The sequence below is a fragment of the Schistocerca cancellata genome, chromosome 4 (genome assembly GCF_023864275.1).
Source record: "Schistocerca cancellata isolate TAMUIC-IGC-003103 chromosome 4, iqSchCanc2.1, whole genome shotgun sequence".
NCBI classification, from domain to species: domain Eukaryota; kingdom Metazoa; phylum Arthropoda; class Insecta; order Orthoptera; family Acrididae; genus Schistocerca; species Schistocerca cancellata.
In genome coordinates, this window is record NC_064629.1 from 672,206,128 (window position 1) to 672,229,971 (window position 23,844).

General features: G+C 41.7%; 1 protein-coding gene across 2 annotated transcripts in view; it reads right to left on the minus strand.

Annotated features, from left to right (window-relative positions):
- LOC126184563 (copper chaperone for superoxide dismutase) overlaps positions 1-23,844 on the minus strand; it is a 113,645-nt gene that overhangs the window by 66,133 nt on the left and 23,668 nt on the right. For both annotated transcript variants that reach the window (XM_049926991.1, XM_049926992.1), the window contains exon 3: positions 1,247-1,445. In XM_049926991.1, the coding sequence (XP_049782948.1) occupies positions 1,247-1,445 (199 nt within the window). The remainder of the gene's footprint in view (positions 1-1,246; positions 1,446-23,844) is intronic.

Below are 23,844 nucleotides of genomic sequence, written 5' to 3' on the forward strand. Positions count from 1 at the left end.
CAATCATAACCCAGCACAACTGCTTTATATCGCCACCACTGCCACTCCTTCACCTGCTTCGACTGATGCCCGGCCATCCACCAGCAACTGCCTCACAGCAGTTCCACCTGCCTCCGCCGTCTGGGCCCGCAGGTTTAGCCGATGCTTTAAGTGGATAACAGCAATCATCCATCAGTTCTGAGGCTGCTGCCTCTGCCTCGTGCGCACCTCCGACGGCTTGGTGCCACAACACTATGACCAGTCACCCCCACACATGTCCAACCAAGCACCAGAGACCCTGCCACTTCTGGGTCTACCTCCACCATCCACGCTGGTCCCCTAGCATGGTCCATACCCCCCCTCTGACTCCTGCACTGTCTGTGTTCTGGATGCCATTGCTACCAGGCGGAATAGTTAGCACCAGGCCACCTCTGTCTACGCAGCCTGTCACCGCCACCGTCGCCTTTGTCTTCTCTGCTGCTTCCATTGCCAAGTGCCTGCCAGGATGTGGACATGTGTCTCCATCATTGGTACTCCCTTATGGTCTCTCGCAGGAGAGTGGATGCCACACCTGCGCCATTTCAGACTGTATTATCCAGAAGTCATCCCCTTTCGAGGAAGGCATGGACACCTCCTTGGAGAACACCTTTCCCGAAGGGGGAAGGAGTATTATAATCCCATACAGTGAACATGTATAATTAAACAGTGCACACATCCACAGCTGGCCTAAAGAGACCACCTCACATCAGCACAGATGGCGCAGCAAGTGCCACCATTTATGCGACAAATGTGTACTTCACTGCTAGACTGTGCCTTAATGTACTCCTTTGTTTCATGAGTTTGTACTGATTACTATGTCATTCAGCATTAGCATAATCCTTCATGTGGAAGCGGATTAAAAGTTGATTGGTGGGAATGCTGATGTTACAATAGTATCGTTACTTACGAGCCTGGCTTTTTCCAGCTCTGTCTGTGTGTGTGTGTGTGTGTGTGTGTGTGTGTGTGTGTGTGTGAGAGAGAGAGAGAGAGAGAGAGAGAGAGAGAGAGAGAGAGAGAGAGAGAGAATACAATATCTATCTGATTTCGACAGTACCTTAACAATTAAGTTCACTGAACAATGTACTGCTACACAGCTTCACACACGACATACATAAATATTAACTGCACAATAATCCGGACTAACAGATACAAGCAAATTCATTTTCACATCCATACAATTGTGCATTATCTTTTCCTTTTTTTTTAACAGTGACAGATTAAAAATTACCTTTCACAACCATCAGAAATATCACCACATTCATATACATGAATGCCATGTTTTCCTGGTTCCAATCCATCTATAGTACCATCAATTACACAAGTATCATTGTCAAGTTGTAGAAATCTGATAACACCCTTTATATGACCATCTGCCCGCCCGCAGTCATTTCCAACCATTGCAACAGCTGCAGTTTTACATACACCACCTGGAATATTATGAATATTTGATTCATCTTGGTTTACGTACCAAACAGATAAATTAAAAACATTTATGATCACAGAAACATTTTGAAAACATATGCATCTTGAAAAATTTATTAAATTTTGAGTTATATCTTCTGAAATAACTCAGGACAGCACACAAAATTCTCTACAGTAAACAATATAATATATCCAAACAACATTATAAGAAGGACCATTGCCTAATCACTGATTACATACTTTATGCAGATACATGACAAATTATTTTATATTTTCAGAGTTCACAAAACTAATGCTAAAAATATGTTTTTTCCATTCCTGGACTATCTTTTTTATGTCAATGAAAAATGTGTTTGAATGTTGTTACAAAAAGTAGAAACTTCATGTAAATGAACTTGTGCACTTGAAAAACCAGAGAAAAATTTGCCATTTATCTTTTCTTTGTGAACTGTCATTTATTAGTCTCATACATTACATAATCTAAATCATTTGATTCAGGTATAGGAGAATATCAAACATTGCGGTAAAGCTTCACCACAAACGTAGAACAACTCATGTTAATAATAGCCTCCTAATAATAATACGATTTGTTACATACATAATAAAATGTAATACTAAGTTAGCAATTGCTCAAATTATCATTTCATCCTCCATGAACATTTCTCCCACAGAATTTGTTGTAGCCTATTCATAGAATCTCTGGCTTCATATGAAATACTTTTTGCCCATTAATTCATTACATACTGTCATCCCCATGTACTGTGAAGTCCATGCATTCAATTTCAATTTGTGTGCAGGTAACATAAAATTCTTTGTGTGTCTCGTGTTGTATGTGTGGTTAAACTGATACACCTCAAGTAATTTTTGTCTGCCATGGAAGAAGGTTATAACTCATAAATGTATATGGAGGGAGCAGTTAGAAATTGCAGTTTCCACAATAACAGGTTACAAGATTCTTTTTGCTATTCAGTACGAATTATCTGACACTATTCCTCTGCATTTTCAGCATTCGAGATATAGTATTTGAACTTCCCTAGAAAATTATACCATACTGAATTACTGATTCAAAATAACTATGATATGCTACTTTTTGTGTAGTGACATAAGTAGAAGTTGTTAGTACTTGCATTTCAAATTCAAAACTGTTCAATTTATTTGATAGGAATTCAATATGTATATTTCAGCTTAAGTTCTTGTCCACATTTAGTCCAAGGAATTTGATCATGTCAACTTCTTTCATAAGTTGATTGTTATGCAGTTACTTTCTCTAACAATTTGAAAGGTTTGCAATAGAAACAGGGTGATAATTTCTCATGTTTTCTCTCAACACTATCTTGAACACAAGTTTGGCTTTAGCATACTTTAACACATTAGGAAAGCATCCTTGTTTGAAACATTGGTTGATTATTTAAGTGAAAGAGATGCTACTATGAGATACACAACTTTGTGGTTATCCCATCCCATCCAGCAGAGTTTTTACTTGTTAATGACAATATACCATTTTCCACATCCTTTTTGAGACTTATTTCAAAGCTCTGATATACTCAGATTCTTCGTGGAGTCCAAAGGGATTTATGTTACTCTAATATCCAGCTATGTCAACATCTGACACATTGATGAAAAATTCTTACACACTGACATTTGAAGCTGTGTTTATAGTAAAGCTTTTATCTACTTTAATCCTAGATATTTCAGGACTACTAACTCTAACTCTTATTTGGTAATGGACCACACTAGCTTTGACTTACGTTTTAAAATGAACTTGTATTCATTTGGCTACTTTCATAACCTTTTTTAAATGTAGCATCATAATGTCTAACATACTCAGTAATTAATTAAATTTCAGTGCCTCTTCTAGGCACTAGAAATTTTTGTACATTGATTTATCCATTTAAGTTTACCAGTCACTGGAAAACTGGGAAAGTTTTATGAAACATTTCAAGAGAGCTACTTACAAATTTGTCAAAGTTACTACTGCTTGAAATACAACTGTCAAAAGTCCATTCAGTCTCTCTTATTATTAAATATTGCTGGTTTTTTTTATTGAAGTTCTTTCTTGCATTGGATTTGTAACATGAAATTTCTTTGCTAATTTTTGGTAGTTTAATGAATAATGGTAGTTTAGTGAACAATAAGTGTTTTCCAATATATTTGAATCCAAGCAAAATTTATAAACATCTTCAAACCAAATTTGTTAAAATATTATCAATAGAGGTCAGTGACTGTGCATTTCTCTCATGGCTTGCATTAAGTTTACTTTGAAGCCAAAGATTTTTATTACATCAGTGAATACGGACACCTCACTGCTTTCAACTTTGATATTAATATTGAAGCTATTACAATTATTTTTTTCCTTTTTTTCTTTATTGAGATTTTCAAACAGGCACTGAAATTTGATCATAAAAACTTCAGTTGTAGCTTTCTCTAGTACTCTGTAAGTAGAAATTAGTATGACATTTACATCCCTTTACTCAACACAGCAGCTCTCAAATATACGATCTTGATTCAAATAATTAAAATAATTTCTTATTTCATATTTTATATCAGAATGAATAAGTACGCAAGCGTCTACAACTGATTTCTCTTCTCTTCAAAAGCCATTGGCTATTTGAAAGTTTCAGTTTTATTAAAGATTTTAATATTATCATCTGTAAGCCAATGTTCATTAAGGCAAATAACTTTTACATTTTTACGTTCAGAAAGAATAATTTGTAATTTATTAACTTCATTACTCTTGTTTAAAAAAAAATTCAGTACTTAGTTCATTAATATTCCATTGCAGTACTTAAGGGCATTCTTTCCTATTAATGGTTTCAGTTATACTCTTTTTTAGTAGTGTTTCAGTCTTGCCATTTTTGTTACCGCACTTTGTGTCATCTCCATCCTTCCTTATAAGTTTCCCCTATTATTTAGAATTTTATATGTATCAGTGAACATTTTGCTAAGAATTTTGGACCCTAACCTATTTAAATGTAAACCACTTTTACCAAATCATTTATTCCTTTAGCACTTATTTCAACCCATAAACAGAACCCCTAGAGTGTTACAGTTTTAGTTTGTACTGTGGTTTATTCCCTCCATATATGTCACTGAAAGATTTTCTGTGGACAATACTGCTCACTAAAATTCTATATGCTTTGCAGAGGTTACTGGTAGAGTGAATTACATTTTTGTTTCACTAACAATTTCCTCTTCAGTGCTGCTTCTATGAGAATTTTTACCTATGTGGATGAAGACTCTACAGTAATTCTTTCGAGATGCTTCTGCTGAACCATCCTGTGAATTGTGTAGGTTTCTGAAATGTTTGTTCACCTGATGGATCCTGATTCTTAGGAAGACATCCACTGTGGAATGTGGTGTCACCATATTTTTGGGCAGCGAATCACTTATAACACAGAATTATTTTTTTCATTCTGCTTTTCACTTCTCCACTTACATTTTTTTTCAGTTTTTGAGATCTCCATGGGAGCTTCTTCCAAAGGTGAAACTGACTCACTGAGCAAACAGATGTACCATCCAGCTTGTTTTTGACATTACTTTTGTCTATCAGCTCCACTAGCTCGCAAAAAAATTTTCTTCTGCATTTCAGGTCACAATTTTCTTGCTTATGCACTGGTAATACTACTTTTAAAGTGTCAAATCAATATGTACTACTTTAATAACTTCTTCCTGTGAGCTCATAGTGGAAGCCAGTTTCATCCTGTAAACAGTCTAGGCATGACCAATGAATATCATTGCTAATAAATTTTAAGCATAATTGTGCAAGATTTTGATTTAGCCATAAGTTCCACTTCACACACAAAATTCGTTTCATAACCCGTTATTGACTGTTATGCAGTTTTGTAACAGGTTTAATTAATGTACTCGATGATGATAAAAATGCCAAGTTTTTCCACAAATTGTAATACATATTCAATATGGTCTTTGGAAGAGATCTGGACAACCTCTGGCACATTTTCTTCCTAAAAAGTGTTTCTTTCCAATCAGTAAGTATTCAGTAAACTTCCTATGCAAAAAAACTTATAATAACCTAACAACAAAATAAAAATATTCATCACAGTGTCGTATCAAATGGTCTCTGAACAGGTGATATGTTACTACACTGTAAACTGATCATGGAGGCTCAAGAGGAAAAATGTGTAGAAACTAAGTTCATGATCGCATTCATATAACACAAAAAGACAGTGGATATCTAGTCCCAGAATCTATCGAAGGATGGTACGTATGAGACATGGGTCAACTGATACTTAAAATAGAAGATACCCACGTTCCATCACCTACCAAAAGAAAGGAAAATGAGACATATACTTTGAATACGAAAGTAATCCAGAATGTCACGCGAAAGTCACAGAAAGATGGGGCAAATTCAAGCCAATATTGAAATACGTGAAACAAACAAAATCTGAAAACTTGTAAGAATCAGAGTGGGCAGCTGAGTCAGAGCTCAGAAGGAGAAAAAAAAGACACTATCAGAGAATATGGCAGAAACAATAGTGAGAAATATTACATTTTGTTTACAGTTACATTTGCAATCACTGGGTAAGTAGAAGTTTTTTCTATGTCTGTCAACTAAAAGAGGAGAAAGGTCTTTCACATAACCTCTGTTGAATCCTACTGGTAATATTTCAAGTCCAGTCACATTAAATCTGTTGTTTGTTATTTACAGGTCCCATGGCTTGTAACTGAGATGTATTACTATGGGGTGGAAAATGCCAGTTAATTTACAACTGTAATGGACTTCCTCAGTGAAAAATATGGCCACTTACACAATTGTCTTTTACATTAACTGTAAGCTATGTTTAATTTTTTCTTTTCCACATACAATGATCTACATACATACAAAAGATACACACAAAAAGGCTTCTCTTGTCACACTAAGCCTGAGCAGTTACTGTTACTTCTCTGTTACTGTGTAACGGAGCAGTTACTTCTTCTAGTATATGTTTACAAATGTTGTGACTAATTGTTGATAATGAACTTCATAAGGAAGTAGATGTGCTGCGAGATGGTTGTCAGGATACACAACTGTTTAAATAGCAATCTACAAGTGGTTATAGTGTAAACACCATATATTATCCTTATTGCACACTTCTGTGCAATCCACACATTTCTTTACACTTACATTTACATTTATACTCCGCAAGCCACCCAACGGTGTGTGGCGGAGGGCACTTTACGTGCCACTGTCATTACCTCCCTTTCCTGTTCCAGTCGCGTATGGTTCGCGGGAAGAACGACTGTCTGAAAGCCTCTGTGCGCGCTCTAATCTCTCTAATTTTACATTCGTGATCTCCTCGGGAGGTATAAGTAGGGGGAAGCAATATATTCGATACCTCATCCAGAAACGCACCCTCTCGAAACCTGGCGAGCAAGCTACACCGCGATGCAGAGCGCCTCTCTTGCAGAGTCTGCCACTTGAGTTTGTTAAACATCTCCGTAACGCTATCACGGTTACCAAATAACCCTGTGACGAAACGCGCCGCTCTTCTTTGGATCTTCTCTATCTCCTCTGTCAACCCGATCTGGTACGGATCCCACACTGATGAGCAATACTCAAGTATAGGTCGAACGAGTGTTTTGTAAGCCACCTCCTTTGTTGATGGACTACATTTTCTAAGGACTCTCCCAATGAATCTCAACCTGGTACCCGCCTTACCAACAATTAATTTTATATGATCATTCCACTTCAAATCATTCCGCACGCATACTCCCAGATATTTTACAGAAGTAACTGCTACCAGTGTTTGTTCCGCTATCATATAATCATACAATAAAGGATCCTTCTTTCTATGTATTCGCAATACATTACATTTGTCAATGTTAAGGGTCAGTTGCCACTCCCTGCACCAAGTGCCTATCCGCTGCAGATCTTCCTGCATTTCGCTACAATTTTCTAATACTGCAACTTCTCTGTATACTACAGCATCATCCGCGAAAAGCCGCATGGAACTTCCGACACTATGTACTAGGTCATTTATATATATATTGTGAAAAGCAATGGTCCCATAACACTCCCCTGTGGCACGCCAGACGTTACTTTAATGTCTGTAGATGTCTCTCCGTTGATAACAACATGCTGTGTTCTGTTTGCTAAAAACTCTTCAATCCAGCCACACAGCTGGTCTGATATTCCGTAGGCTCTTACTTTGTTTATCAGGCGACAGTGCGGAACTGTATCGAACGCCTTCCGGAAGTCAAGAAAAATAGCATCTACCTGGGAGCCTGTATCTAATATTTTCTGGGTCTCATGAACAAATAAAGCGAGTTGGGTCTCACACAATCGCTGTTTCCGGAATCCATGTTGATTTCTACATAGTAGATTCTGAGTTTCCAAAAACGACATGATACTTGAGCAAAACACATGTTCTAAAATTCTACAACAGATCGACGTCAGAGATATAGGTCTATAGGTCTATAGTTTTGCGCATCTGCTCGACGACCCTTCTTGAAGACTGGGACTACCTGTGCTCTTTTCCAATCATTTGGAACCTTCTGTTCCTCTAGAGACTTGCGGTACACAGGTGTTAGAAGGGGGGCAAGTTCTTTCGCATACCATATTAAAGGTTGCTTCAAATAGATACACTAAATTTCAGGAGACTATAGCTCCTAAGTGAAAGTAGATAGAAAATTGGGGTAATTTTAACTTATGCATACAAACTAAAAATTTATCTTGACATCAGTTATAAGTTGATGGTTCATTTGGTTGCCTGTAGGGAACTCCCTAGAGCACTTCACTCACTTGCTCATTCATTACCCAACATGCGTAGAATTGAGATGGCAACAACAGAGCAACAAAATGTATTTTTGTATTCTCTACTTCAACAGGTGCAATTCATACAACAGTGCAGAAGGAGTTTTGTTCAGAGTACAGCACTGCAACTCCTACAGCTCAAAGCATTCAACAATGGCAACAACAGTTTCAAGACACTAGTTGTTTATGTAAGATGAAATCCACATGTAACCATGACATGCTCATTTAAGACATATACCACACTCAACAGAGATTTGTACGTAGTCCACAGAAATCTGCTCATCACACCAGCAAAGGTTTAGCCTTTCCTTCAGCATCTCTTCAGTAAGTTTTGCAGTAACATTTGTGTTTCATGCTGTACAGGATACAAGTGGTCATAGTGGTGATAAACAAGAATATGTCTTTTTTTAATTCATTCTGGGTGTGGAAAGGGTGGATAGTTTTCTTCCACGTTTAATGTTTACTGATGAAGCTACATTCCAATTAAACAGAAAAGTGTACCACTGCAACATGAATATGGGAAACAGAGTAGCCACATACCATACTCGAGCACAAGAGACAGACTCCAAAGCTTCACACCTTTTGTAATATCTCCAGAGAAAAGATTCAAGGCCTCTTCTTCTTTGTGAAAAAGACGGTAACATGAATCGTGTACCTGGATACATTTAAGATCTGGCTTTTTCCATGATTGTGAGATCATTCCAAAAATTTCATTTATTAGCATGAGCGAGAGAGTGAGCGAGCGAGCAATTGAGTGAGCGAGTGAGCAAGCAAGGTGCTCCAGGGAGTCCCCTACAGGCAACCACATGAACCAACAAGCAATAACTGGTGTCAAGATAAACTTTTAGTTCATATGCATAAGTTAAAATTACCCCAATTTTCTATCTTCTTTCACTTAGAAGATAAAGTCTGGCAACTGGTTGTTGGAGCATTTCTTAACAATGAACTGCCTCAATGATGGATCACCTGTAAGGGATGATAGATCTAACATTGCACCACTGACTTCCAAGGTCACTTAATCTCACAGTATGTATGTCTTTTCTTTTTGGAGGGATGTTATAGGTTGTGGAAGACTTTGTCTATGTGGCCCTGTTTCCCACAACTTTGTGAGAACTGTGGACCACATGGCAATAAAAGTGAATGCTGTAACTCCAGACATGCTCACAAAAGTGTAATATGAGTTCAGCTATTGTCTGGATGTTGTCTGTCAGGCATGCAGTGGAGGGCACATTGAACTTTTATGATACATAAATGGAAACTTTGATAGTAGACAAAATCGTAAAAAGGATCCAATGGTTGTATGTGCACGCATCTAAAAGATATATTATTCTAAAACCAGATTGTTGTTTTGGTAACAAAAGCTTTGTAGTCCTACGGGTAAGTTAAAAATCACTCCAAGTTTTTCTCTTCATACTTGTAGCAGATATAATCGCGAGAAAATCTTTTTTAAGCACTCTGTATGATGTTATAAGACATTAATGAGTGAAAATGGGAAAAGTAAGTGACCTTTTTGACATTTTTCATCTCCAAAGTCTGCTACTACCCATAATGCAAAATTCATATGGATCAGACATTTAAGAAGCTGTTTAACGTGTGGTAACTAGTTTAGGCTTTTAGCAGCATAAACATGTAGATTTTCCTTCATTCAGTGAGGTCAGGCCTTCTGCAGCATAGATCTGCAGGGATTGTGTTTTACAAAAGTTCACTGACAGTTAATACATACATACATAACAATTTATAATGTTCAAGAACATGTTATTTAAATTTAAAGTGTGGAAGTTTTTCATTAAGTTTCATTAAGCTATTTGCATTGTTGGCCAAAAATCAGCAGATCATTTACATACATAACAAGAGTAACAAGAGACGTGATATTGATCCCCATGGTAAACCTGTAGTGATTTTTCTCCACTCTGAACATGGTTTCCTTGCGTGCACTGCACGAATTTCTTAATGAGACTTTCTGCAATCTTTTGTTAAGTAGGCTGAGAAACAGTTACCAGCAAGGCCTGCGATGCCATTATGTTTGAGCTTCTATGGGAGTATACTGTGAACTACAAAATCAATTTTTTTCGCCAAGTCGCTGAAATACCAGCTGACAATCTTTCACCTTTAAATTTTGTTTGATTTGCTTATGTAATTGAAAAATTGGTAATGCTCTTGTATGCGTAATCTTTTCCAGTATCTTCAACAAGGAAGTAAGTAGTGAGACAGGGCAGTAACTATTTTTAATAACTGTTCTATGTTTCTTCTAACAGGTTGTGATGATACAATATGTTAACCTTTCTGGAAACATACAATGTGATAGTATTTGTTGTGACAGTGCCACGACATTTAACAGTGCCGCCACGACAGTACGCGCAAACGGCGATAGAGGTGCTCCGCAACTCGGCTGAGTGCAGGAGCGCCACCTAGCTACGAACGGCGCCGGCCGCATGTCACGGCACGGCAGTCAAATGAGAGATACTGAGTTGTTGTTATGTAACCAGCTTTTGTTTCTAAGTGAGTGTGTTTGAATATCCACACAATTATTGGGGATTAAAGGTTATAACACTTACTGGCGACGAGGATGGGATATTTTCCCTGCGTTGTGGATTTGTGTGTTCGTGACAGGGCAGACAAGGAACAGCTTATGCAAGCACTCATTGAACAACAAACACAGCTGACGGCTGCTATTCAGGCACAACAAACACAGCTGACGGCTGCTATCCAGGCGTTGTCGACGTCGCTTACTCATCATCTGTCTTCCTCTTCTCCACCTCCATTCCCTCCTTACGACGAGGCCACTGACGACTGGGAGGATTATGAGAAGCGTTTGCGGCACCACTTCTTGGCTTTCGGCGTTATTGACGCTCCTATGTGTAAGTCGTTATTTCTATCTTGGATTTCCCCACGGATCTATCAGCTGCTATCTCAGTTAGCCCCTCTGCAGGAACCAGCCTCCCTGTCCTTCCAAGAAATGTGTGACTTATTGTCTAACTATTACTGCAAAAACACCCACGTCGTTGCTGCCCGCGTGGTGTTCTACCGGTGTCATAAACAGCCCCATCAATCTTACCGGGCTTGGGCGGCGGAACTACACGGTCTGAGTAGGAAATGTCAGTTTGTCACGGACACTCATCATGAGTCTTATGCTGATTCAATGGTTAGGGATGCTATTCTATGGCTTGCTCCTGATAAAGAAGTTCAGCAACGTGCCCTACAACTGCCAAACCCGTCGTTGTCGGAAGTTCTAGGCATCGCTAAATCCTTTGAAGTGTCTCACGCTGCTGGCGCGCAAATAGACGCGTGGTGTGATGTAGGCGCTGTACAGTCAACTTTCGACACGGACAATTAGCCTGTTTCACAGGAGAACGAAGATGTGGCGGTGGTTCACTCGCGTAAACAACATCGCGTTGGACCGCAACGCTCGCAGCGAAAACAGCAACCACAGAAGCAGGTTCGTTCCGCACTTCCTTCTTGTCCACGTTGTTTCGTACAGCATGACAGGGCCGCGTGTCCGAAATGTTGGGCCACGTGTAATTCATGTAGGAAAAAAGGCCACATTGCTTCTGTGTGTTAGTCCCCTAAAGTTCCTGTCGACGAGGACGAGGCATCGGACATGGATGTTAACTGTGTGCTTTCTCAAACAAATAAGTTGTTTGTTACTGTTCGTGTTCTGGATAAAGACATTCGCATGCAAGTGGACACTGGCTCTGCAGTAACTCTCATTAATTCTCGCACGTATTTGGAGTTGGGCTCCCCTCCCTTGTCTCCAGTTACGCGAAATCTGAGAACTTATAATAAACAGAAAATTCCTATCATTGGCCAGTTTGATGCTTCCACTGCCTACAAGTCTGTTGTTAGGCCCTTCACGTTTTATGTGGTGGATCATGCGGGCACTGAAAACCTGTTCGGTTATGATGCTTTTCAGTTGTTCGGGTTCTCCATTGATGATGATGTGCACCTCATATCTGAGGATATTCCGTATCAACAGCTGGATGGATTGTGTTCTGAATTTTCGTCTGTGTTCTCTGCAGGTCTGGGTCGTGCCAAGGATTTTGAAGCCCACATTACTCTTAAACCTACAGCTCGCCATAAGTTTTTCCGGGCACGCCCTATTCCGGTGGCATTGCGTGCACCTGTCAAGGCTGAGATAGACAGGTTAACAGCTTCAGGGTTTCTCCTTCCTGTTACCTCCAGTGAATGGGCATCGCCAATCGTGGCGGTTTCTACACCAAACGGGAGTCTGCGATTGTGTGGTGATTTTAAAGCCACCGTCAACGCTCAGAGCCTCATTGACACTTATCCTCTTCCCCATCCTGAGGAGTTATTTACCAAGCTCGCTGGGGGGCCAGTTCTTTTCCAAACTTGACTTATCGGAGGCATACCATCAGTTGCCGTTGGATGCTTCTTCCAAGGAATTTCTCGTCATCAACACACCTTGTGGGTTGTATCAGTACCAGCAGTTACCATTTGACGTCGCTAGCGCGCCGGCCATTTTTCAGCAGTTTTTGGAACAGCTCACGGCTTCCGTTCCCGGCTGCATAAACTATCTGGATGACATTGTTGTCACGGGGGCCTCCACTGAGGAGCACCTTCGCAATTTGCGTTCACTGTTTCGGGTTTTGCATTCGGCTGGGTTGAAGTGCAATCTGGACAAGTCACAGTTCTTCCAACCCTCCATTGTGTATCTTGGTTTACACTTGTCCCGTGAGGGTATACGTCCTCTACGTCAGCATGTTGCGGCCATTAACGCTCTACCCCAGCCGTCTACGGTCAAAGAACTTCAGGCGTTTCTAGGCAAGATTGCTTATTATCACAAATTCATTCCATCTGTGGTGGCGGTAGCTCATCCTCTGCATTAGCTGTTACGCAAGAACGTCCCTTTCTGTTGGTCCGACGAGTGTGAGCAGGCTTTTGTCCGCCTGAAGGCTCATTTGCAGTCGGCGCCTTGTCTTGCCACATTCCGCCCGGGTCAGCACTTGGTTCTGGCAACTTACGCGTCACAATATGGCCTAGGGGCTGTTCTCGCCCATCGGTATGAGGATGGGTCGGAACGACCCATCGCCTATGCTTCCAAGACCCTCAACGATGCGCAATGGCGTTACTCTCAAATCAAAAAGGAGGCACTCGTTATCATTTATGCTCTAAAAAAGTTCAGCATTTTTTTGTATGGTTCTAAGTTTCACCTCATCACCGACCACAAGCCGCTGGTCTCTCTGTTCAGCCCATCAGTGACGCTTCCGGATAAGGCAGCTCACCGCCTGCAACGTTGGGCCTTATACTTGTCTCATTTTCACTATGAGATTCACTATCGCCCCACGGCCCAGCACGCCATCGCTGACGCATTGTCGCGATTGCCGATGGGCCCCGACCCGGTTTTCGATTGTGATGAACTACTCTGTTTCCACATTGATGAGGAAGAACATCGTGCGGTCAAGGGTCTTCCACTTACAGGTTTGCAGGTCACATCGGCTACTGCGCGGGACCCGGTCCTGCGTCAGGTGATCGGTTTTGTTCAACGGGTTGGCCAGACAGGACCAAGGGCTGGGCATCGGATCCCCTTCGCAACTACCATGCCTTGCGCCTTCGTCTGTCTGTTCGCGATGGTGTTGTTCTTCTGGCCACGGATGGGGCATCTCCACGGGTCGTGGTGCCAGCCTCTCTTCGCAAAGCTGTTCTCAAACTGTTGCATGAAGGCCATTGGGGGATTTCTCGGACTAAGTCCCTGGCCCACAGGCACGTTTATTGGCCCGGTATTGATTCGGACATCGCCCACATGGTTGCTGCACGTGGCCAGTGTGCTCAACAACTGGCTGCACCTTGTACAATGCCCTCTCCGTGGCCTGATCCGGTGCAGGTATGGGAATGGGTGCACGCTGACTTTGCCGGCCCCTTCCTTGGTACTTATTGGCTACTGTTGATTGACGCCTTCTTGAAGTTTCCGTTTGTTGTTCGATGTCCGTCGCCCACCACTGCGGCGACGACGACGATGGCTTTGTCCAAAATCTTTGTGCTAGAAGGTCTTCCATCCACGATCGTCACGGATAATGGCCCTCAGTTCTCATCGCAGGCCTTCCGTGATTTTTGTGCTGGACAAGGGATTCATCATGTTACAGCACCACCCTTCCATCCGCAATCGAATGGGGAGGTCGAGCGCCTTGTCCGCACTTACAAAAGCCAGATGAAAAAATTCCTTAGTGATTTTTTCACAGATGACGCTCTGCTGCAATTTCTGAGTTCTTATCGGTTCACACCTCTGGGTGATCGCAGCTCTGCTGAACTCTTGCATGGCCGCCAACTGCGCACTCTACTGCACCTGCTTCACCCTGTCAGGCCTTGTGCTGTGTCCCCTAGTGCGGGAAAATACTTGGTGGGCGCCGACGTGTGGGCACGAGGGTATGGATCTCGCCCTAAATGGATTCCAGGGGTGGTCAAGGCTCTTCGCGGCCGCTGGCTTTGTGAAATATGTATGGACGACGGCATGGTTGTTCGCCATTACGACCAGATGCGCCCACGAGTGGTGGCCACGCCGGTGCCGCCACCCCTTCCTTCGCCTCCACCAGCCCGAGAAGCCAGTCCTGTCGCTGCTGCCAATCTACCATACGTGTTGATGCAGCCGACGTCGCTACCGCTTCCGCGTATGCCGGAACCGGCCCCAGTCGCGACGCCGCCTTCTCCGGGACCCATCTCACTGGAGCACACCCCCAGGTCCACGACACCTATGGATGCTGCTCCGGAGTTTTCACCCATCATCTCGTCCGGGAGGCACGTTCCACGCACGTGCTTTCATCCTGGACATTTTCGACCATACTCTCGTGTCTCTCCGCGGGATCTTCTCGGGGCCTCACAAGAGGCCATGGATGTCTCCGCACTATCCATGTCTCCAAGGAAGTGAGTGTTTTTTTTTTTCAAGGGGGGAAAAGTGTTGTGACAGTGCCATGACATTTAACAGTGCCGCCACGACAGTACGCGCAAACGGCGATAGAGGCGCTCCGCAACTCGGCTGAGCGCGGGAGCGCCACCTAGCTACGAACGGCGCCGGCCGCATGTCACGGCACGGCAGTCGAATGAGAGATACCGAGTTGTTATCATGTAACCAGCTTTTGTTTCTAAGTGAGTGTGTTTGAATATCCACACAATTATTGGGGATTAAAGGTTATAACAGTAATGTGTTGCACATGTGACTGAATACATTGTATATATCGAATGTTAAAAGTGCAGCAGGTCACACATGTCCAGTGTGGGCTGTAATTATCGCATGGCAGTGAAACTTGGTAGAGATTCTAATGCGGAACTTATTTACACTTGAAACAAAATTAGTTCCAATTTTGGCCACCAAGGGCAAATCTGGCATTGTGAATTCAAGAAAGACATACAGAAATGTTTCCATATGTAATGGATTAGTAACAGGACATGGGTCAATATGTGCACCAGAGACATCAAGGAGATGCTGTATAGTGCCTGATGTGCATCTGGTGGCTGAAGTTGGAACTTTTTTTTTTTTTTTTTGCGTCCTAAACCAGTTCTGCATTAACGCATTAGAATGTCTACCAAGTTTTGCTGCCATACAAAAATTACAGCATCTGTGAGTAGATGCACTTTAATTACAACCACCAGATATTTGACGAACAGGATTTCAGTAATTTACCTGCAACATTATTGAGCATAACTTTAACCATGACAATAGGAAACAAACAAAGAGACACATTCAACAAAAATTTTCTTTTGATAACAATTAGCACTATTACCATACAGGTTTTTGCTGTAAGTGGTCTTCCCATGATCTGACTCAAAGTGTTTAAAAATATGAAACAAGATTTTTCTTGCCATTTTTTCAAACCTTCCCAACTTCAAAATCCCATTATATATGAACTATTCAGATTAATATTGCACCAAAATTTTCAGTAGCATGCTACTTTTGTACTCTGCATACACTTATGTCAATGACAAAAAACAATTGTCACCAACACATAAAATTGAAGTTAAGGTGATATCTTCAGTTGTAATAATAAATTTTACAAGGCATGAACAGTTCCACCCTTTAGGTGATATGTATAAGTGTCATAGTTTTGATGCTTTATTACAGTGTTTATTGTCCACATGTATGATGATTACAATCAAATACTACTGTAATATATCCTTTATCTATTTACTTCACACATAAATGCATGTGACAGAAAGAAACAATTCTAAACTTTCTGTGGTCATATAGCACAAGCTGAGTTCCATGAAGCAGAGTTTCATAAATAAACAGCTCTGCATTAAATGAGCTCCTTAGTTTAACACAAGAGGCACCAACGGGTGCAAGCTTACAACGAGTTGTAAGGTTAACACTAGACTGATACATCCATGAAGCAAGGCAAAGAGTTTTACATGTCCTCAACAGCAGTACCACACAGTGTAACATGTTAAATCCTCAATAGCAATGAAGGATGGAAAGAATTATACCATTTCAGCAGAACTGTGTAAGGAGGTAGTGCATTACCCAAGTATATTTCAGACCAAGTTGCTATAAACTGAGTCACAAAAGCAATGAAGGGGAACAGAGAAGCTGAAATTTAAAAATGTTCATTGGAAGAAAGGCCCACATCATCTCTATCATCATCAGTATGATGACAAACAATGATATTTTTAGAAAGCATGAAGACAAAGGAAGTCAACATAATTACTGTCAGGGACACAGACTGAAGAAAATTGGACTTGACTATCAATAAAAGTTAATTTACTACATTCATAGCAACAGAAGAAATAACTTTAGTGTTATAAATAATCTGTCTGTAAAATCTTCCTGGATGAGGTTTCTTCCTGTTTCATTCTTGTATGGAGCGCGAAAAGAACGATTGCTCGAACACCTCTATGTCCACTGTAATTAGTCTAATCTTGTCTTTGTAGTCTGTACAAAGGAACATATAGGAGGCTGTAGCACATTCCTAGGGTCCTCACTTCATACTGGTTCTTGAAATTATGTTGCAAGTTAGTTGGCATCTATCTTCACGTGACTGCCAATTCTGATATTTCAGTACATCCACAATGCTATCTCATTGGTCAAACAAACATGTAAACATTTCTTCTGCCCTTCTTTGTATATATTCAATACCCCTGTTAGTGGTATGTGTCCCACATACTTGAACACTATTCTAGGTTGGGTCACAAGAGTATTTTTAAACAACCTCCTTTACACATTGCCTTCACGAACATCATTCTCCTTACAGCTGAAGCACTGTGGAGTGAGGGGTATGGCTGGGTATCTTTATAATTTCTAGTCAATGACCTAAATTGCTGTACCAAATGACATTGTATGCCTATTGCTCACAGAAAAATCCTATAAAGTGTCCATGTCAGAAAGCACGGGCTCCAGTAGTAGTATCAGATTATGATGTGTAAAAATATACATCCATATTCTGAGGACACTGAAAAATGTTCTACGCAAGTCTGACAAAACACCACCACCACCACTTTATTCAAGTTATACAGAACATTTCCAGTTTGCACCTGGAAAATGGATCTGATTTTTATTGGATTTAGACATCATCTGTCCTAGATTTTCCATTGACTTCTCAACACAAGATTTCAGAGGTAACAATAAAGAAATGCTTTGGCATCAATTGGGCTACAATTTCTGCTGTAGCTGTAAAAACAGATTTAGTTGAACGGTAGTTATAGAATAAAAATTTCTCTTTCATATTTATTTTCCTTGTTAACCCCCAATTACTGATAATTTTGTGAAACAATTTATGGAATTTAAAAATTCCTGTCATTATTTTCTTTTTTCTTCTCAGCAGTTTGTCTAACTCTGGATCTCACTACCTGAGACACTGCTAGGATTTCTACAAATGGTTTGTCTGTAACTCTGCATAAGCATCAGTTTCTGCCCCTTACTGTATGCCTACTGGTATCTTTGGTAAATATTAAAAATCTGTGACTACTATCAGTCACAAGTGTGCAGTTCTAAAGCATTGACTGCACACCGACTAGTGCAGCGCTGTGAAACGGCATCAAGAAGGTGCTGACCCATGCGGCAATGGAAAGAGAAGGCAGTGCCACACCTCCAGGAAGACAGAGTTGAGCGCCCCCTGTTAACTCTGACTTAGCCAGCCTCCCATCACTAGTCAGGCCCAGTTTGGTCACAGATTTCAAGAGCATTATTACTGAATAATAGGAAGACTATACTTACCCTGCGTTTCGTGAGCAGTAATAGTGCGTACAAGTAACTGCATATAGGAGGCACAGGAAGCCCCTCAAGCCATCTCATAACAAGAAATTAAGTTATGTTTCTTTCCTTTTTAGAAATAAAGTGTTCTATTAATCTGCAAATGTTACGTACAGACCATTTTGGATTCCTGCCATCGGCCTTTGCAAATTCTCTCCTTCCTTCTTTGTGTCTGTGCTGACTCCCACAGTAGCCGACAGAACATCTGGCACTGTGGATTACAGAATCAACACTGCCTTCGCTCTTCGCCGCTCTATCACAGTGCATCACTAATATTTCTCCCTCTTTCTTTCAAAGGAACATTGTTACTAATTGTGTTCTTTCTAGCAGACTTACAGCAACACTTCGACTATTTGTGTATCTGCATTGCTTATAATTAATTTGTTGCAGCGCTCCGCTCATTAAAATGTCCTCTAACCCACCTCCTACACCATCTGCACCTATGCCTCCGGTTACTGCTGGCTTTGATCTAATGCAGTTTATTCAGTTTCAGAACCAACAAATGTCGCAGTTGAAGATGGTAGTCCAGCAGCTCATTAATGCACAAGCTACTGCTGCATCAACTCCGCCACAACAGTCAGTCACATCCATGGCTCTGCCTCCATGCATTCCACTGTTCTGAGCCTTCAGTGAATAACAAGAGGAGAGGAATGAGGGGTACACAGCAAGTGCAAGATACAGTGAAACTTTCTATTTCTTGTCGATGGCCGGCACAGGAGTTTACCTCCTCACTCAGAAGTTATTCCCGGCTGGAGTTGCTGGTTTTTGAAGTTTTAGTTTCCACCCTTACTAAGTATTACGAGTATCAGATACAGGTTGCTGCTGCTTGTCACAAGTTCTTTCAATTGTGGGAAGAGCCAGAACAAACATACCGTCAGTGGGTCACTGAACTTCAGGGTTTGACACGACAGTGTCATTTTCACTGTAGCTGTGAACAATACTACAATGATGCAATGATCTGTCACGCAATTACATACAATGTGCCAGACAGTAGGATTCATGACCAAATTCTATAACATTCTGATTCTACTTTGAAACAAGTGTTACAAATTACTGAACATCAGGACTCGTGTGATAGTGCCACGGAAAACATTGAGGTAGCTCCCATTTGCAGTGTAACGCAAAGTGACAAACAGGTATGGCCTTGTGCCCAATTATCATGCATAAACAGGCCACCGTGCCATGGGCAGTGTAAACAAGTGTCAATGTGTGTGTCTGCTGTGAAATCATGTCCCCACTGCTTTGCCACACATAAAAGACAAAACTGCCCTTCGCCAAAAACAACTTGCAAAAAGTCAGGTCATGTACAGAGAAAGAGAGAGAGAGAGAGAGAGAGAGAGAGAGAGAGTGTTTGCAAAGAAAAATAATTCTACCCATGTTCACTTTTGTAAGTACGGAGCACTTTCTCACTCAGTGAATCTAGTTTTTTCTAAACTGCTACTGGTCCTAGTAATGACCATATTCAGGATGTGCCCTCACCCTACCCAACTGCTGTGCTATGACAGTCAAACAAACTGTTTGTGAACTTAAATCATTGTCAGATGCTGTGTGTGACTTCAGTTACACAATGCCACTTCCATTACATTGCTTAATCACGCCACTTATGAACAGCTGGGATCGCCACAATTGACAAAATCTTGCACACAACTTACTGCGTATAATGGCCAGCACATTCCAGTGCTTGGTACAATACATGTAGTTTGCCTGCCACATTCCAGTCTCTCGGCAGAATGATGACATTTACAATTTTGTGTTTACAAGACTGTGAAAATATTTTTGGGTTAGATTCATTTGATTTTTTTTTTTTTGGTCTTTGTATTCAGGACAATGCACTTTCTGTTTCTGCTTTCAACCCAAAAGACAATGTTACGCAATTGATTGAGGAGTTCCCCGATTTATTTTCCGAAGGACTTGGCAGAGCAAATAATTTTGTGGTGCACATTACAATGAAGGAGAATGCGTAACCTAAGTCATTTCAGGCACATCCTGTCCCTCATGAACTTAGAGAAAAAGTTACAAGTGAACTTAAACAATGGCAAGACGATAGTGTTATCACTCCTATCCAAACTAGTCAATGGGCTTCTCCCTTAGCAATCTTACCAAATCCTTCTGGAACACTTCGTCTTTGTGTTGACTTCAAACCCACTGTGAATCTACAAACAATAAATAATTAATACTTGTCCATTGCCTTGCCCTGAGGAATTAATGAACAAGCTTGGTGTAGGCCGCTATTTTTCAAAAGTTGACTTACACAACACACATTTCCAAATTCTGCTAGTTGAGGAGTCTTAACATGTTTGTGGTCAACACACATGTAGGGTTGCTCAAATTTTTGTGATTACCCTTTGGCAGCACTGCCACACCTACCATGTTCCAAAGCTACTTAGAACAGCCTACTGTAAAAAATCCATTCTATTCAAATTACTTTGTCTATATTGTGGTGTCAGGACATACACCAGAGCAACAATCAATAACCTTCGTACTCTTTTTCAAGTGCTTTCAGCTACAGATTTGAAGTGTAACCTGGACAAATGTGCCTTTTTTCAGATTGAAATGCAGTACTTAGGTAACATTATTAATAGCCAAGGTGTTCACCACCTTCAGTCACATTTGCTGACCATCCAGTACCTCCCTGCCCTGCAGAATGTGATGGAATTACTGGCAGTTCTCGGAAATATGACATATTATATTTGGTTTATACACAACACATCCCACACTGTGGCTCCATTCCAGAAACTTAAAAATGCCTTGTTGAGTGATAAATGCCTTGTTCATTTCAATCCCACTAAGCTTTTGGTTTTAGCCATGGACACTTCTTTGTACGAGATCGGAGTTGTGATCTCTTACAGATTTGGTTCACAGGACAGTGCTCTTAATAGTGTTCCATAGATTTTGTGTTTGTTTTGAATACAGTCAGAGAGAGTCCCTGTAGTCAACCATAGTGCCAGTAGTGCTACAGTTTGTTTTCAATACAGTCCAGAGACAGGTAGTGCTATTTTCATTGTTTTCTACAAGAAGTGGCTAGCAACCACAGTTTAGTGAATAAGCAGCCGCCTTTAGTGAATTAGCAGTCTAGTTAAAGGTTGATTAACTCTCTTCAGTAAATTGTTTCCTTAGGATGGATAGGATGTGTGACTGCTGTGTACGGACGCAGGAGGAGCTGGCCACTGTTCGCGAACAGCTGAGCGTGTTGATGGCCGCGGTCAGCCGTCTTCAGGCTGCTGCCTCGGAGTGTAGCGGCAGTGGGGAGTCTGGTGCGTCGCAAGGTACACCCCAGGTGTTACATGCTTCACCCACTGTCCCTGCTGTCGAGACATCTTCGCGGGTACCGGGCGCGGTTGGGCCACCCTCTCCCCAAGGGGAGTGGCGGGTTCAGCGGCGTTCGCGGCGCACGAGGCGGAAGGTCAATGTGGAGGCTGGCCGTGTGGCATCGCCCGCTCTGCCTGTGAGGGGACATGTGGCTGCTCCTTCAGCAAGGTCCGAGCAGGCACACGGGGGGAGGGGTTTATTAGTTATTGGGAGCTCCAACGTTAGGCGGGTGATGGAGCCCCTTAGGAAAATAGCGAGAAGGTCGGGGAAGAAGGCCAGTGTTCACTCTGTCTGCTTGCCGGGGGGTCTCATCCGAGATGTGGAGGAGGCCCTACCGGCGGCGATAGAGAGCACTGGGTGCACCCGACTGCAAATTGTTGCTCATGTCGGCACCAATGACTCCTGCCGTCTGGGTTCAGAGGTCATCCTCAGTTCGTACAGGCGGTTGGCGGAATTGGTGAAGGCGGAAAGCCTCGCTCGCGGGGTGGAATCAGAGCTAACTATTTGTAGTATCGTTCCCAGAACCGATCGCGGTCCTCTGGTTTGGAGCCGAGTGGAAGGCTTAAACCAGAGGCTCAGACGATTCTGCGGAGATCTGGGGTGCAAATTTCTGGACCTCCGCTATCGGGTGGAGAAATGTAGGGTCCCCCTGAATAGGTCAGGCGTGCACTACACGCCGGAAGCGGCTACAAGGGTAGCGGAGTACGTGTGGAGTGCACATGGGGGTTTTTTAGGTTAGAGAATCCCCTCCCTAGGCCCGACAAGACGCCTCCTGAGACGTAGGCAAAATGCAACAGGGCATAACAATATTAACGTGCTAATAGTAAACTGCAGGAGCGTCTATAGAAAGGTCCCAGAACTGCTCTCATTAATAAACGATCACAACGCCCATATAGTACTAGGGTCAGAAAGTTGGCTGAAACCAGACGTAAACAGTAACGAAATCCTAAACTCAGATTGGAATGTATACCGCAGAGACAGGCTGAACAGTGAAGGGGGAGGCGTGTTTATAGCGGTAAGAAGTGCAATAGTATCGAAGGAAATTGACGGAGATCCGAAATGTGAAATGATTTGGGTGAAGGTCGCGGTTAAAGCAGGCTCAGACATGGTAATTGGATGTCTCTATAGGCCCCCTGGCTCAGCAGCTGTTGTGGCTGAGCACCTGAAGGATAATTTGGAAAATATTTCGAGTAGATTTCCCCACCATGTTATAGTTCTGGGTGGAGATTTTAATTTGCCGGATATAGACTGGGAGACTCAGATGTTCATAACGGGTGGCAGGGACAAAGAATCCAGTGAAATTTTTTTAAGTGCTTTATCTGAAAACTACCTTGAGCAGTTAAACAGAGAACCGACCCGTGGCGATAACATATTAGACCTTCTGGTGACAAACAGACCCGAACTATTTGAAAAAGTTAACGCAGAACAGGGAATCAGTGATCATAAAGCGGTTACGGCATCGATGATTTCAGCCGTAAATAGGAATATTAAAAAGGGTAGGAAGATTTTTCTGTTTAGAAAAAGTGACAAAAAGCAGATTTCAGAGTACCTGTTGGCTCAACACAAAAGTTTTGTCTCAAGTACTGATAGTGTTGAGGATCAGTGGACAAAGTTCAAAACCATCGTACAATATGCGTTAGATGAGTATGTGCCAAGCAAGATCGTAAGAGACGGAAAAGAGCCACCGTGGTTCAACAACCGAGTTAGAAAACTGCTGCGGAAGCAAAGGGAACTTCACAGCAAACATAAACATAGCCAAAGCCTTGCAGACAAACAAAAATTACGCGAAGCGAAATGTAGTGTGAAGAGAGCTATGCGAGAGGCGTTCAATGAATTCGAAAGTAAAGTTCTATGTACTGACTTGGCAGAAAATCCTAAGAAATTTTGGTCTTATGTCAAAGCGGTAGGTGGATCAAAACAAAATGTCCAGACACTCTGTGACCAAAATGGTACTGAAACAGAGGATGACAGACTAAAGGCCGAAATACTAAATGTCTTTTTCCAAAGTTGTTTCACAGAGGAAGATTGCACTGTAGTTCCTTCTCTAGATTGTCGCACAGATGACAAAATGGTAGATATCGAAATAGACGACAGAGGGATAGAGAAACAATTAAAATCGCTCAAAAGAGGAAAGGCCTCTGGACCTGATGGG